Here is a 16,741-nt window from a genome sequence, read left to right on the forward strand (position 1 = left end):
ATCCAGCAGTTTGCTGTGTTGAAAGTGGATGAATAGCCTTCATAGTTCACTAAGTATTAGAAATTCAAAAGGTATCACCCAATACAGTCATGCAAGAATTAATGTTCACGTTTATATTTATATAATTTATATAGCAATGCCACTGTCCTTATACAACATATGTGCATGGAGGGAACCTAATTCATTTCAAACATAGCCACCAATATCCCTGAAAATTGACAAACCATTTTTTGGGTTCATTTACAATATGTATTTTTATAAAGAAATATTATAATCGAATAACAAAAAAACACAATGCATCAAATTAATCTGTGAGAAAAACTAAAATGAAAGAAGTCATATTCTTACCAGAATAATGAAGGTAACAGGCCCAATAAAACTCCAGATAAAATAGTTGTCCACCTTGAGCCAGCAACTGTTTTAGAAAAGAGGAGGGAAAAAAAACAGTCCATGAAGAAAAAAATATTATGAAAATTGCAAAAAAAAAAAAAAAAAAACCAACACCCCTAACTTTCACTGACTCATGTTTATGAGATATCTTTTAGCAATGGCATTAAGTGGAAATCCATTTGAAATCTATTCTTATAAATAACTTAAACCTCTTCATAACTGAGTTTTGGAACTTTGGGGAGGCTGGCCAAATCAGTGAAAGTGAAAATAATTAATGAGCAAACATAATGTATAGTATCTGCACTATCCCATCCATCCATCCATCCATCCATCCATCCATCCATCCATCCATCCATCCATCCATCCATCTCTCCTTTCCTATCCCTCTCCTCTCCTCTCCTAATGGAAATAAATTGTGTTTGTTCATAAAACATTCTTTCTGTGGAAATCTGAACAACATTAAACTATAGGTAAACAGATGTATTTTATGCAACCTAGTTATGCTATTCATCATATTTTTGTGTTGATTACCAACTCATATTTTCAAATTTATCTAAACTAGACATTCTCTATTAAAGAACTATTTACAAATCACTGCGTCATAATAAAAAAATAGGTTTGCAGTATTGTCCACAGTTCTATTTATGTTCTTGAGCACTGGAATCTAACTTCAACATATAATACATAAATCCTTTCTTTGCCATGATTTATTTTCTTCTCACTCTCTGTCCCTATTTTTTGTTCCATTAAATCAAGTTGAGAGTTGGTAGCAGGAAAATAAAGAAAATGCTGAAAAATTAATACACAACATGGTAGATGAGGTTAATTTCCTCATCTAATTTCCACACGTGGACCAATTTTTGTGCTTCTAACACACACATGGTCCATGTCCCTGCTGCACAGTGCCTTAAAATTTGCTATTGTATGATTTAATCTATTGTTTAACTATAACAAGAATTAGATCCTAGTAAGCTTGGCTGATTAAAAAAAATACCAAGCAAGATCAGACCTGACTTGGAAGGGAGATTATTATAAAATCCCCAAGCTGAAAGTTAAACTAAGAAGCACAAAAATACAAAACAACCCCCCCTCATTTCACTTTTGCCATGAAAACAATATAAATATGTGTATTCAATCATCAGGAATCAACCTTAATTCCGCTTTATTATTTGATCATCATAAACAAACCTATCAGAAATTTAGAAAATAATTAGACATCCTACTTTTTCAGCAAAAAAGGTGTACTACCAATCAAAAGCCACCATTCCCAACTGTATATTCAACAATTAAAAGGAAATAGCATTAAACTAAATTAAGCATCAGCTATGAGGACTCAATTCATTTAATGATTCACTTTTTATATATTTCAAGTAGCTCCCTAATGAATCACTTTTATTTGTCTTTCATCAACAGCTAAATTAAGCAGACTTCTTGTATTAAACAATATCTGACCATGCTGTAAGTATTTAATCAATGGACAAAGCAAGCACTATTAGAATTCATATTTATGTCTTCAGTTATACAAATCCTCAATAATATCTTGTGCCTATCTTTTATAACTTTATGTAATAGCTATTTTATAAACAGAAGATCTACCTGATAAAATATAACCAAACTGAAAAATATATGTTGAAATACTCAGCTATCACTTTCAGAGGATATTTTACCAGAAGACCAATTGAATAATGATATCTTTTAAAAAGTTAAAACTAAGGAATTATATTTTGCAATAATGTAATTTGATTTCAGCAAAATTTCCCATACTACTTCTTTCATGTAAATTTCATTGGGACTATAAATAAAAGTAACCAAGATTTGCTTTGAATGAAGGCAAACATAATGATGCAAGATTGAATTTGGGTCAGTCACTGGGACCAGAGATTTACTCTTCCAAACTTTCGGACTCGTGCTGGGGAGTTCATCTTCTCTCTAATGGAATATGTCCTTTGGGCTGTTTGGTGTGTTGATGGATGGCAATTGGTTGTTGTTTCTTTGTGCTGCCAAGCCCTCAACTTCCAAGTTTTCATTGATAGCCTCACATTGCAATGAACAAAGGACACACATTTAATTTCACAGCAACAAAAATAGTTGGCCACCCAGGTACAAAGATAGGCAAGGAAATGATTGAAGCTTGGATATAGGCCCCTTGTCAGCTAAGAGGACTGCTGATTTACAATATAATAGCAGAGTTGGAAGGGACTTTGGAGGTCTTCTAGTCCAACCCCCTGCCGAGGCAGGAAACCCTATACCGTTTCAGACAAATGGCTATCCAACATCTTCTTAAAGACTTCCAGTGTTGGGGCATTCACAACTTCTGGAGGCAAGCTGTTCCAATAATTAATTGTTCTAACTGTCAGGAAATTTCTCCTCAGTTCTAAATTGCTTCTCTCCTTGGTTTACACCCATTGCTTCTTGTTCTACCCTCAGGTGCCTTGGAAAATAGTTTGACTCCCTCTTCTTTGTGGCAACCCCTGAGATATTGGAACACTGCTATCATGTCTCCCTTAGTCTTTCTTTCTATTAAACTAGACATATCCAATTCCTGCAACCGTTCTTCATATGTTTCATATGTCTCCAGTCCCCTAATCATCTTTGTTGTTCTTCTCTGCACTCTTTCTAGAGTCTCCACATCTTTTCTATATCGTGGCGACCAAAACTGAATGCAGTATTCCAAGTGTGGCCTTACCAAGGCATTATAAAGTGATATTAAAACTTCACGTGATCTTGATTCTATACCTCTATTTATGCAGCTTAGAACTGTGTTGGCTTTTTTGGCAGCTGCTGCACACTGCTGGCTCATATTTAAATGGTTGTCCACTAGGACTCCAAGATCCCTTTCACAGTTACTACTGTTTAGCAAGGTATCACCTATACTGTACCTGTACCTGTGCATTTCATTTTTGTTGCCTAAACATAGAACCTTACTCTTTTCACTATTGAATTTCATTTTATTAGATAGTGCCCAATGTTCAAGTTTGTCAAGATCCTTCTGTATCTTTAGCCTATCTTCTGGAGTGTTGGCTATTCCTGCCAGCTTGGTGCCATCTGCAAATTTGATGAGTTCGCCATTTATTCCCTCATTCAAATCATTGATGAAGATGTTTAAGAGTATTGGGCCCAAAACAGAGCCTTAGGGTACTCCACTGCATACTTCCCTCCATGAAGATGCAGTTCCATTGAGGAATGCACATTGAGTGCAGTTACATCAGCTTATCAAATACTTAGGAGCTGAGGGCATGGAAACACTACTAGTTATCAATGCACCAATCAGCCAATAGGAAGGCACCACATAAACACGACTCACAGAACAGAACGAAGCATATAGTCCAGTAGAGACAAAACTCCCTTAAGATGGGCTCCAGCATGAGTCCAAAAGTTCGGAAGAATATACCTATGGTCCCGGTGACTGACCCAAATTCTATTTCACAAGAATCATATTACCATTCCCTACTAACAGTGTCTTTAGATATTCTTTTACTTGTTGTGTTTCATTCATCATTTATTTCAGCAGGGATGGCTTTCTATCTGATAGCTAGCACACTCAGTAAAATAACCCCAAATACTAGATGCTAAACATATATACTCACGCATTCTTTGCTCCATAGCTTGTATAGTCAATAGCTGCTGAAACACCGACAACAGTTGCAGGAAAGAGATAGCCAGCAACATAATAGTACTTCTTCCTGGAATATTCACTTTCAAATACTTCTACTAACATAAGATATAGTTGTACCCCTTCTAGGCACATCCAGGCAAAGGCTGCCAGGAAGAAAAAATGTAAGAGGCCTGCAAATATGGGGCAGGCAATCTGCAAAGAAACAGAAACAATCAAATGCAAACTACAACTTCTTCAACCTTTCTTGTGTAGTCTGACATTTCCAAAAATAAGAATAAGATGGTTCCAACCCAGAGCTCAGATTTTAGAAATCTCTACTACACTACAATCTCAGGCTGGGAGAACCTCTCCAAAGCAGAAGTTTCTATTTGGCATGGTTAAACGTCTGCGTGTTCTCAGTAGCTGTACCCTGTCCTTTGTTGCACTCTGTAAGTTAAGATGTGGAAAATGTGTGCCTGTTCACATTATTTAGTGTAATGGAATATCAAGTCTGGAAAGCAGCCTATTAATTTTGGGTACGGAAATCTTAACAGTCTGCTGCAAGGCTTATACTGCAAATGATTTGGTAGAGAAAGATAAAGAAACACTGCCGCTAAATGTATTATTTATAACTTCTGTTGAAGAAAAAAAAAGAATATGCCACTGCAAGGAATTCCATTTCCTTTCGTATTCAATATTTCTTTTCTTTTCTACATAAGATGGAGTGCTGTATTACTAACCAGGCTAAGAACAAAATCCATAAACTTGAGGAAAGCTTATTTTAGAAAAGTTGAAATTCTGTCTCAGGTCTTTAAAATTTAGGTCTTCCATTATGAAAAGTGAAGGTAATAAAAGGTCATTCTTTTGAGGGAGAAGGGCAGTTGAGAAACTTCAAAAATAACCATATAGAATAATTTTAGCATTACTGCATTATTTAGATATATAATGCATCTATATAATGCCAACTCTGTATAGATAGTCCTCGACTTACGACCAGTCATTTAGTGACTGTTCAAAATTAGGAGATCTCCCCAGGGCTACTTACAACTCGAATTCAAAGTTCTGACCGCTCTTCCCAGTCATGTGATCATTTTGGATGCTTTGCAACCGCCCCTCATTTACAGCTGCTCTACAGTCACAGGGACAGTGATTTACAATGTTTTATGATGCCATTTACGTCCAGTTTCTGGGAGGGGGGGGGAATATCCCAGATTATTGATTCTCTTAAAAACCACCATGTTAAATGGCTGTGGTGATTCACTTAACAACTGCGGCAAAAAATTGGGTACAGTCACATGGCAACATGCTTAATGACTTAGGGCTGAAATTGCAGGCTCAGTTATGGTTTTAAGTTGAGAACTACCACTACCACAAAATCCCTAATGGGGATTTAAGCCTTTAACAAGTACTGCTTTGGTTTTATGCCTATCAGCAGTACTGCTTCTATTTTATTCTTACAAATGTTATTTTATTCGGCTTCATTGTTAGAAGACCACGGAACTTTTACAAAGAGCTGTATGCCAGTATGAATGATTATTGCAATGCTTGCTATTTGTGCATGTAGAATCTCTGTCTCTAAAGAAATACATATGCATGACCCTAAATCAGAATAATGTGCCTGCCTAAGGCCTTTCAGTCAACAGTTTCTGTTGCACTATTTTTTATCTCCTATATCATGCCAGAGTGTGGTTAATTAAAATAGCCATAGTTTTAACGTGACTTAAATCTGGACAATGCTGCTTAAAAATAAATAATTCTCTTTTTTTTAAAAAAAATAATCTTTCTGGCACAAGAACATCTAGACAACTCCTTCCTGCCCTATTGTGCCCTTTAGATGAGCTGAATACAGTTTCATGCATCCTGGAAGCCATTTGGTTACAGAACCAGATCTACAAAATAAAACTCTTGTTCTACTGCAGAATGATCGCTCCCATTCTCTCAACCTTCAGAAAATAATTTAAACCTCTGCTTCAATTTGTTTCTATGAAGTTTATAAATATTTACAAATGTATCCTAAACCCAATTAATTTCACCACAGTTTTCTTGCTATTGACTGTGTTTTGTTTTTCTATTGTTGCTTGCTTGATCATCCAGTTTGGTGGGAAAACTGGGGTTACAAAATAAAGCCTTTTTTTTATTTTAAGGAAACAAAAACCTGAGAATATATACAAGTCTGGAGGGCTTACCTTATATTCAGTTTTATCGATGCCTATTAGGAAAATAAATTCGGCAATGAGGAGGTTAATGCAAAGGTTCTTGTGAATTGTGTTCCGATCACTTTGAAGGCCACGGAAGAAACAGAAAGTAAAGATGCAAATCGCCAGGCAGACAAGGGAGATGACAATTCCTACCCAGGTGATGACAGTGAGGAGTAAGCCATGCATTCCATTTTTGTACTGGAAGTAATGAAAATGAAGGGAAATTAGTGTCATTACTGACTAATGGACAAGTAAAATATCAGGTTCACATTTAACACTAAGGACTGATAACAAAGAGAGAGGTGAGGTGGCCCAATCTATCTGTTGGTTTGTCCATAAAATAACTTGTAATATGTTCATTATGAAATAACTGGTAACAGTGATGCTAAAAGAAACTATATAAATATTAAACTGAGAAGATACATCTTGGGAAATTGTGCTGTTGAATGTATAAAGAGAACATTGTTTATAATACCAAAAGAGGTTGAAGTACAATAGAATCCTTTATTAAAATGTACTATACTTAAATAAAATAAATACATATTTTAAACATTACAGTTAAGTAAAAGATATTACTGGCCAGGTCTGCACATCATGTCACAAGAAGCCATTATGGTTTATAATTGAGGTGAAGCTAGTTTTAGTGCTTTGCAAACCATAGTTCATGTCTTAAGGTTGTATAAGTATGTATTCAGTATTAGTTTAGTCAATAAACGATGGTTTCAAAATTGTTGCTTATTTATGACCGAACCTAACCAGCAATATTTTACTGTTATCTTCACAGTAGTATCTGGCAGGGGATGAAAAATCAGCCTGATGCCTCTGATATGTGGGATAATGCAAAGGTTAGTTCTCTCTCTTTTGCTCTTTAATGTTTACATAAAGGCCAATGGGTATGATATAATTACTATGTTAATGATAACAAACTTCATATTGCCACCCCAGGTTGTAAGTTGGGGTCGTGTTCTGGGACCTGCAGGTTATTATTATAACTTGGATGAAAGAGAATAGAATGAAGCTGAATTCAAGCCTGGCTGTGCCGGCAGGCCTGGGGTTGATGAGTTCCCCTCCCCTCTTGACTTGTATGGCTGTATGACTCTTGTGTATTTTAATTACGTGTATTGTGTTTGTATCCCCTTTTCCCCTTTTGAGTTGTTCACCGCCCTGAGTCCCTCCCGGAGAAGGGCGGCATACAAATAAACTAAATCTTAATCTTAATCTTAATCAAGCAAAACCGAGTTGCCATTTAATGCTCAGCACTATATTTTGATGGGCAGACACTAGCCATGAAGGAGCAGATTTGGGATCTGGAGTATTTCTGGATTCGTGGCTCATTCTGGAACAATAGGTGGAGTTTATGGAAAGGGGTCTTTGCCCAACTTTGGCTGCTGTGCCAGTTGCATTTCTAAGAGGATCTAGGTACGATCATCAAACTATCTAGGTACAATCATACAGGGTTTTACATGGGTTTGGCCTTAAAGGCAACTTGAAATACATTGGCTTGTAAGTTTACTGGTTCCTGGCACAGGAGGCAAAATCAACAATTCTGGAGGGATTACACCAGTTACAATTACAAGTTAAGGTGCTATACTTCATGGCACAAAGAGCCAGAGTATTTGCAAGAACACTAGTCTGAAGCAGAATCAGCCTGACACACTAATCAGGAATGTCAAACTCACAGCCCGTGGTCTGGATGTGTCACACGTCCCCCCCCCATTTTAGCGAAAGGGGGAAAAGTTACGATATGTCACATGACAAGGTGTCATTGCGAGTTTGACACCCCTGCACTAGATCAAGCATGAGCAAGTTGTAGAAGAAAAAGGGCTGTGCTGATAAATTAAAAGTAATTTGGGGCACAAAGGAAAAGCTATTGTGCCAATTAGCTTGATTGCACAAGGCTGTTTGGCCATATCTGTTGGACACCAGTGCTAGATCTAGTAAGGAGCAACTGCTTTTAAGTCTGATAGATGATTAAGGTTGTATACTAGAAGGCATTGCTTATCTGGGATGGTATTAATACTCTACAATCGCCTTTCTATGGAGATAAGATTCTCCAGCTCTCTGCTGGCTTTTAGGAAATTACTGAAAATATAATTATTCTGGAAGGCATATTTTATGTTCTTGCTTGTTATTTTTCTGTCTTCATTGGGGTTAAATGTTAAAGGTTTTTGTATGGGCAGAAAGTGCTCATCAACTAAAATAAATTATTTATGGAATAGAATACTTTATTGGTATTGGTATGCCATTTGTTGATAAATTATGTAGATTATTGTACATGTATTTAAATTATACCCTGTTTCCTCGAAAATAAGATTTTCCCAGATAATAAGCCCAATTGGGCTTTTGAGTGCATGGGCTAAAATAAACCCTCCCCTGAAAATAAGCCTTTCCTGAAAATATTGCAACACAGCAGCAGCCATGAGGTGACCACGCTTGCTGCCTCTTGCACCTCAAAAATAATAAGACCTCCCCGAAAATAAAGCTTATTAAAATAAAATAAAGTGCTTATTTCAGAAGTCAAAAGATTTTGGGGGAAACATGTAACAGATTCATTCCTTGTGGCCACATTCAACTGTCTTTTTCTACTACTTCCCCCCCATGTGTATGTGTGATACCTGAACTTTGAAATACAAAGGCCACAGAGTGCTGTAAAGTAAAATAATGAGTTATCTCTGGGTAGTTCAACAGACCAGGAGTTTACTGGGTCTTCAAAATGCTGTACATTATTTGTCAGGATTACTTACCACAATTCCCCTATGTGCCATGAGAATTGCAAAATTAGTTAGGTGGCTACATGCACACGTGGTATGTGTTTTATTTGTGTCAATCAGCTTGCAGCCTTGAGTTGACCAATATCCCATCATAGTCCGCTCTGAATAGTTCCAGAAGGAGCAATTAGCATTGAAATAATTGTTGGGCTGTGAGACATCAGGATGGAAAAAAAAATACAATTATATGCATATGAATGCTTCCTAAAGATAGTTTATTTAAATCTAATACAACCCTTTGTACCGTAGCAAATTAAGCTGACACAGAAGAAAAGGTATGTAGTTTGTGCCAAAAAATAAAATAAAATAAAATAACTAACAGACTGTGTAGAACAAACTAGCAATTTAGTTATAAGCGTGCCGTACCACGGGCATTACTGAGAATTTAATTTCCTGCAACTAGAATTCTCTACTTAAGTTTGGTGCTCATATTGATGACTTGTGGCTATTTGATTTCCAACTTTTAGCAGGAGAAACAGGTATAGTTATTTAACACAGACTTCTTGGATAATTTAGAATTTAGGAATGCAGCCTCAATTTTAATCAGTTGTAAAAGAACTGAAGAGACATGTCAGCTCAGATTAAATTGCACTGAAAAGAACTCAGAAAAATGAAAGGGGATTATTGGCTATTACTTTAGGTAAATGGAAAATCCCAACCTGGACAATCAACAGCATTTTGACATGACCAGCAGAGTCTTTTAAGCGTCAGCTGAGACAGTGTCAATCTGATTCCAAGAAAAGAAGTTTGCCCTATTGAAGAAAACCTACTTGAACGATTGGTAAATGGGCTCCCGAAGATAGTACAGAATTAGAGCAAAATGCTCTGAGTGCTATTTAAATTTTGCTACATTAAGCAAGCAAAATTGTAAAAGCCCGTGTTTTCTGCCCTGCTGCTAAGGTAAGAGTTAATTTTCACTTAGGAACAAATTGCAGGCATTTACATTTTCATGTTGATTACTGAATTAGCTTTCATTAAGAATACACTTAAGTTCTAATAATCACTGAACCAGGCTCATTTAATTTTATTTTCGCAGACTTAAATAAACCTATGCCTCTGACCTTCCAATATTTAAAATTCAAATGGAAAGATCGCCCCCCCCCCACACACACACACTTTGCTCTTGCTGATTTTATGACCTTCCCATTAATTCATTTCCATAACTTACATCGATGTGTGCCAGAGTGAAAAGAACGGGATCGGTCAAATAGACACGACTGGACTCCTTGTTGATGGAGGCGGCAATGACATCAGAGTTCACAGCGATGGTTCTGTTCCTGCCAGCAAACTCAGTTCCTAACTTGATGGTTGCATTTTCAGTACTAAGAAACCGGCCCAAGCTTTTGTAAATGATGAACACCAGCTTTGCTAACCCTGGAAACAGAAACCTTCCATTATATTGACTTGAAACTGCACCCAGTTCCACTTTTCCACTTTAGCTTCCTAACTACAATATCTGTACTGAGGAATCATGGATTCCAAGGAAAAATGGCAACCAAAGGGTACAAAGGACGATGCATTTTTAATTCTGTCAAGGGGGCTTTAATCCAAGAAGTGGTAAAGTCTCTTTATAAGGTTGAAAATAACTCATTTGATCAAGACATACCATTTCTGCTGTTCTGCTTCACGGTATTTGAAGACAGCTGGATGGAGTTGCCGCCGGCATTGCCCTGAGGAAATTTTAAGTCCTGCACTTGCCCTTCTGTGCTGAGTACTGCAACTTCCAGGACTGGGTAGAACACAATAAAAAGTATATTATTATTATTTATTTTATTCATTAAGCATGAAACTCAGTCAAGTGAACATTTAAAGATGTGTCACAAATACAATTCACTGTTGCTAATGGTTGATATGGGTTGCTGCCAGCATCCTATGTACCAACCAAGTATCGTCTTAAAATATTTTTTTTAATTATTATTATTATTATTATTATTATTATTATTATTATTATGTTAATCTTTGGTGAGATTCAGAGCCTTTGGGGCTGGTTCATAGCTCAATAGCTCGAGTCCTAACCAAGGACCTAGGAACTGTTAAGGTAATGTCGGAGGATATAAGCTGTTCCAAGTAGGTGGTTTTTTGTAGAATCAGAATGTTCAAGTCTGATATATTTAGAATTTCCAAATAGCGAGGTAGCCCTTTGGGTATTGCTCCAAGGGCTCTAATTACAATCGGGACAACACTTCTTTTTCCACAGTCGCTCAACTTCAATTTGCAAGTCCTTGTACTTTGTGATTTTTTCTTGCTGTTTATCTTCAATTTGTGCATCTCCAGGTATTGCAATGTCAATGAACCATACTTTTTTTTCTTTTCAACTACTGTTATGTCAGGTGTGTTGTGGGCCAAGTGCCTGTCAGTATGGATTCTGAAGTCCCACAAGATCTTGACTTTGTCATTCTCTAAAACCTTCTCAACCTGATGTTCCCAGTGGTTTTTGCTGTACTCAAATCCAAACTTTTGGCACAATTTCCAGTAAATGATCTTAGCAACGTGGTCATGGCATTGTAGGTAGTCAGTTTGTGAAATTTTGCTGCACCCACTGATCAAGTGGTCGACTGTCTCGTCTTTCTCATTACAGAGGCGACATTTGCTGTTGGTGATAACATGTTGAATTTTTGCCTTCATGTAGTTTGTGGCTAAGGCTTGTTCTTGAGCTGCCAAAATAAAGCCTTCTGTTTCTTTTTTCAGTGCTCCTGATCTTAACCAGTTCCAAGTTAGCTTTTGGTCAGCTTTGCCTTCAATACTTTTCAAGTATTGGCTATGCATAGCTTTGTTGTTCCAATTTTCAGCTCATTTCATTATTGTTATTGTTATTGTTGTTATATATCCTGCCCATCTCATTTGCAAGTGAAAAAAATGTGGACAAAGATAAGAAGCACCCTGTTAAAAGTTTTGACTTTATGCATCAGATAATCCAGTATTGTCTAAACTGATTCACAAGATTGTTGTAAAGGTATGGAAGCATAACAATGTATATTACTCTGAGTTTCTTCAAAGAAAGGAAGGATAACATTTAATTAAAAAAAACACTAAAAGGAATATACTTAAAGTCCGACAAGAGTAATGGTACAATTTATTATAAAGATTTCTACACCCACACAAAATGTACTATTAATTGAGGTCAACCAATGTCCCCCACAGAGACTTGTGAAAAATTTAGCAGGGCTATTTTATTGAACTATGCATGGTTTATTACTTCTTTCTTTCCTTCACATATACACAGAGAGTATAATGTTCTGAATTTAATACCTTGGTATTTTCACTAATTAAATGGGAAGCAAGAAAGCAGAAGCATCCCACTGAGAGGGAAGGAGAGAGTGTGCATGTCAAGAATAGGCAAATTATGAAGGCAGCATTGTGCCAACATACGCTCCACCCATTCCTGCAATGCCATGCTGGACACTCTTTCAGCATTTGATTACAATGGTGCAATCCAATGATGAAAGCACCACAACCTGTGGGCGCTGAACAAGGAAACGTATAACTGCCATTATCATCTCAAGAAGGCAAGATAAATTAGCATGCAGAAAAAACTTCTCTGTACAGATTCCCAGGCTGGACAAAAGTTACTCCTATGTAAGTAACTTATTATATAAGTTATGTCTCCTGCTGGATCAGGTTTCTACATGCACCTGCTGAATCGACTAATTTATAACAATCCTGACTAGTTAAGCAATAGCTAATTGGAACTTAATCTGGGGCATCTCATTCTCATCCAAGATAATTGTGTCAACTTCATGTTAACTTTCAAACAATTTATGTGTGGTCTATATCCATTTTAATACTGAATTCATTTATTATGGAAGGAGATATAGTTGTTTATATAAATTCAGTGAATTCAGTATTGAGAAAATGTGTTGGTAAAACACAAGACATAAACTAAAGAACACATGCTACTGAATATTGGAAAGAAAACTTTGATCCTGCATTGATTGCATGACTAACTTTGTTGCTTGTATTCTTACAATTTCTTGATATTGATTGTTTCCTGATTGCTTATTTGTACCCTATGACTATCATTAAGTGTTGTACCTTATGATTCTTGATGAATGTATCTTGTACACTGAGAGCATATGCACCAAAAACAAATTCCTTGTGTGTCGAATCATACTTGTCCAATAAAGAATTATATTCTATTCTGTTCTGTTCTATTCTATTCATATTTAGGAATGCAGTATTAAGTTCCTTCATACTAGGTAATTGTAAACTATTTCATTTTCACCAGCAGAAACATAGATAATTTCACACATAAATCCAAGCAACAAGTATTTTTCAGAAATTAATTAGAAATTTGGTCCTTAGAGCTTGATTCAATACATTTCTTAATATCTATAAAATGGAAGAATTGTTAAGGATTTAAATTTACACAGAAAGCTGTTTAACTGTACATAAGAAACAAACATATAAAAAAGATCTAAAAAGAAATACCAGTATTTTCCTCCTTCTCAGCATTTAAATTATACATTCTGCTTGAAATGTCACTAACTATTTTGCAGTTTATGATACATGACTATTTTGTATATTGGAGATACAGCTCATTGAATGTATTTTCACCTTGGGTGAAATTACACTGCATTTAATAAAAATAGTCTTTACATCGTGTGGTCAAAATTGGCTTGTATTGTCATCAAAAATGAATAAAATTCAGAAATAATAATAAATGATCAGAAAAGAATTTCCAGGTCAAGTATCTCAATTACTTACATAGATACACAAACACAATTTTTAATCAGCCCTTATAAAACCTCCATCACAGATTAGTACTATTATCTTGATACTTCACAGAATGGGATATGGTTATGATAAAAATGAATTGCTTCGATTTCTGTAATGATGATTTCAATAAAGAAAAAAATAACTTAAAATGTCTGGTTTAGCTGAGACATACATTATCTGGTTGATTTCCTTCCTCTCCAACTGTTCCTAGTCAATGGCGATAGGGAGGAGAGGTCAGGCTCTTGGCCCCTGCTTTGTGAGGTTCTGCACAGTTCAGCAATTTCTCTGTTTCTGTTCAACATCTGCATAAAGCCACTGGATAAGATTAGCCATTACAATATGGGTAATATATCTCCACCCATGGTGAATTAAGTGATGCCACCTTGGTGGCGCAGTGGTTAGAATGCAGTATTGCAGATTAATTCTGTCAGCTGCCAACAGTTAAGCAGTTCGATTTTCACTGGCTCAAGGTTGACTCAGCCTTCCATCCTTCCGAGATTGGTAAAATGAGAGCCCAGATTGTTGACTCTGTAAACCACTTAGAGAGGGCTGTAAAGCATTGTGAAGTAAATATGAGTCCAAGTGCTATTGCCATGACTTCCATCTTGCAATGCCTGAAGTCTGTGAAGGGCTCAATGGGGAGCAATGGGTTGAAACCGAATCCTGGCTTGATGGAATGATTTTGGGTTTAGAACTCTTTAGTTCATGGAGTGCTGCAATTCTTGGTTTTGGACAGGGTTGCATAGCCCAAGACGGACTCAGTGCATATTCTGTGGGTTTTCTTAGACTTGTGAGTCTTGTTTAAGAAAAGTATAAGCATGCATATGTACTCAGTACTTGGTTTGGGCCCCTTTTTCAGCAATTACTGCCTCAATGTGGCATGGCATGGAAGCTATCAGCCTGTGGCACTGCTGAGGTGTTATGGAAGACCAGGATGCTTCAATAGCGGCCTTCAGCTCTTCTGCATTGTTCGGTCTCATGTCTCTCATCTTTCTCTTGGCAATGCCCTATAGATTCTCTATGGGGTTCAGGTCAGCCAAGTTTGCTAGTCAATCAAGCACAGCAATCCCACAGTCATTGAACCAGCTTTTGGTGCTTTTGGCAGTATGGGCAGCTGGAAAATGAAGTCAGCATCCCCATAAAGCTTGTCTGTGGAAGGAAGCATGAAGTGCTCCAAAATCTCCTGGTAGACGGCTGTGTTGACCCTGGTCTTAATGAAGCACAGTGGTCCAAAGTCCTGTTGCTCCTTGGTCCAAAGTCCTCTTTTCTGATGAGAGCAATTTTTGCCAAAAGCACCAAAAACTGGTTCAATGATTGTGGGATTACTGTGCTTGATTGGCCTCTCCATTTTTCCTCCATGCTCTGGGTCCTTGGTTTCCAAATGAGATGCAAAAGTTGCTCTCATCAGAAAAGAGGACTTTGAACCACTATACGCCATAATCATCACAATTATGACAAATCGCGGCTTGAACTATCTTGCTTTGCTTATAATGAGTCTTATCTCATATATTAGTTTCACCTTTTAAGTTGCACTACTGAAATAAGTGACTTTTTTGCATGATATTCTAATTTTTTGAGTTTCACCTGTATGGCTATTTCCAAAATATTATTTTAGCATATTGTTCTTTTAATTTACAGCATCACGCCTGGCTTTCTGAAGTGCAAAGACTTACCTATGTGATCTGTAGGCATCGCAACTCTTGTTGGTTCTAAAAGATTATCAGCCAAAACAAAAGCTCCTTCTTCTAATGTATCAAGTAACATCGTTGCAGCGTGAGCTTGTTCAGAAGAATTCATATCTTTCCAAGATTCCAGAGCTTCAGCCCTAAGGAGGTTGTCCACGGTGTCAACGATTGCCTGCATTCATTAGAAAAATATTAGGCTCTATAGCCTTAGGCAGCAGGAGAAAGTTCCTAATACGATCAGATGGCAATTGCAATATTTAACTGCCAATGTGATTTACAGTGATTTAAAGACAAAAAAGCTACTGCTTTGCTTCAGAACAAAGAGGATCAGCACAACATGCCTTAGAGCAAGTATGAAAAAGAACTTAACATACTGAAGAATGCAAAAAGGCAAATACTCGTGGCTTTAATTTGGAAACCGAGGTGTCAATCCAAAGTTTCAAGGAGCTTTGAGGCATGCATGAATCTGCAGGAGTTTTTCAAGTAATTGGGAACTGAAGAATGTTAGATATTGGCTTAATACCATAAATGTAGCCATATGTGTATGAAACGTATGACAGCCAGCCTAATATATAGCCAAGGTGTTGGATTATGATTGGGGACATTCATGCTTAAATTCAGCCTTATGGGGTTGATTTTAAGCCTATCATCCTCATTTAATCCAATCTACTCTATAGGGTTATTGTTTAAGGAAAAACGTGAGAGAAAAATTGAGCTTCTGGTGACTACAATCATGATATAAACTAACTGCCCAACCAAATAAATAAGCAATCATAGAATAATATAAAATTAAATGTGTGGGAAGGATCCAAAGTGAAAACACTGACTGGACTCTGATGATCAATTCATGGTTTAACAAACCAGAATAGGAATGATACTAAGAGAATAATATTTTCTCAGTTTCTTTAGAATACTAGAATGCTATCTCGTAGCTTTGGCTATCATTTAAAAATGGCTTCAAATCTGTCTTGTTTGGAAAGCCCTGCCTACAGTCCTAGTTTGCATATAATGGGAAATACGTTAGGATTAGGGATTTTTAATTTGTCTGTAACTCCTATGAAGAGCAGAATGAAACAGCAGTAAATGTGGATTCCTGTTGGCAAAGCGAGGATGTAAGCATCTTATAGCTGTCTGTACATTCCCATGGCAAAATAATAATAAATAAAATCACATCCGCTGACAAATCAATTGAAGGGAAGCTCTTAAATTAACGGCTAATGTAGTCCCACAACTGAGTAGGCTCTGCACTGCTGAGCCATCATGCTTATTTTGTCTCATTTACCTAGTTTACATATATCATTAACCGCACACATAATGTGGTTGATCAGTTTCAAAAATGATGGAAATGAGAGCAGGCTGCACTACATGAACAAAAACAATGTCAGGCCC

General features: G+C 36.8%; 1 protein-coding gene across 31 annotated transcripts in view; it reads right to left on the reverse strand.

Moving 5' to 3' along the window:
* The window catches only part of ADGRL2 (adhesion G protein-coupled receptor L2), a 220,753-nt gene that overhangs the window by 30,254 nt on the left and 173,758 nt on the right, over positions 1–16,741 (reverse strand). For all 31 annotated transcript variants that reach the window (XM_087719398.1, XM_087719396.1, XM_087719393.1 and 28 more), the window contains 7 exons: positions 15,341–15,524; positions 10,558–10,680; positions 10,120–10,325; positions 8,928–9,101; positions 6,172–6,381; positions 3,978–4,198; positions 349–415 (listed from right to left, as the gene is read on the reverse strand). In XM_087719398.1, coding sequence (XP_087575524.1) covers positions 349–415; positions 3,978–4,198; positions 6,172–6,381; positions 8,928–9,101; positions 10,120–10,325; positions 10,558–10,680; positions 15,341–15,524 — 1,185 coding nt within the window. The remainder of the gene's footprint in view (positions 1–348; positions 416–3,977; positions 4,199–6,171; positions 6,382–8,927; positions 9,102–10,119; positions 10,326–10,557; positions 10,681–15,340; positions 15,525–16,741) is intronic.

The sequence above is a fragment of the Thamnophis sirtalis genome, unplaced genomic scaffold (assembly GCF_051295495.1).
Source record: "Thamnophis sirtalis isolate CommonGarterSnake01/CBP01778 unplaced genomic scaffold, rThaSir2_p1.2 scaffold_7, whole genome shotgun sequence".
Classification (NCBI taxonomy): domain Eukaryota; kingdom Metazoa; phylum Chordata; class Lepidosauria; order Squamata; family Natricidae; genus Thamnophis; species Thamnophis sirtalis.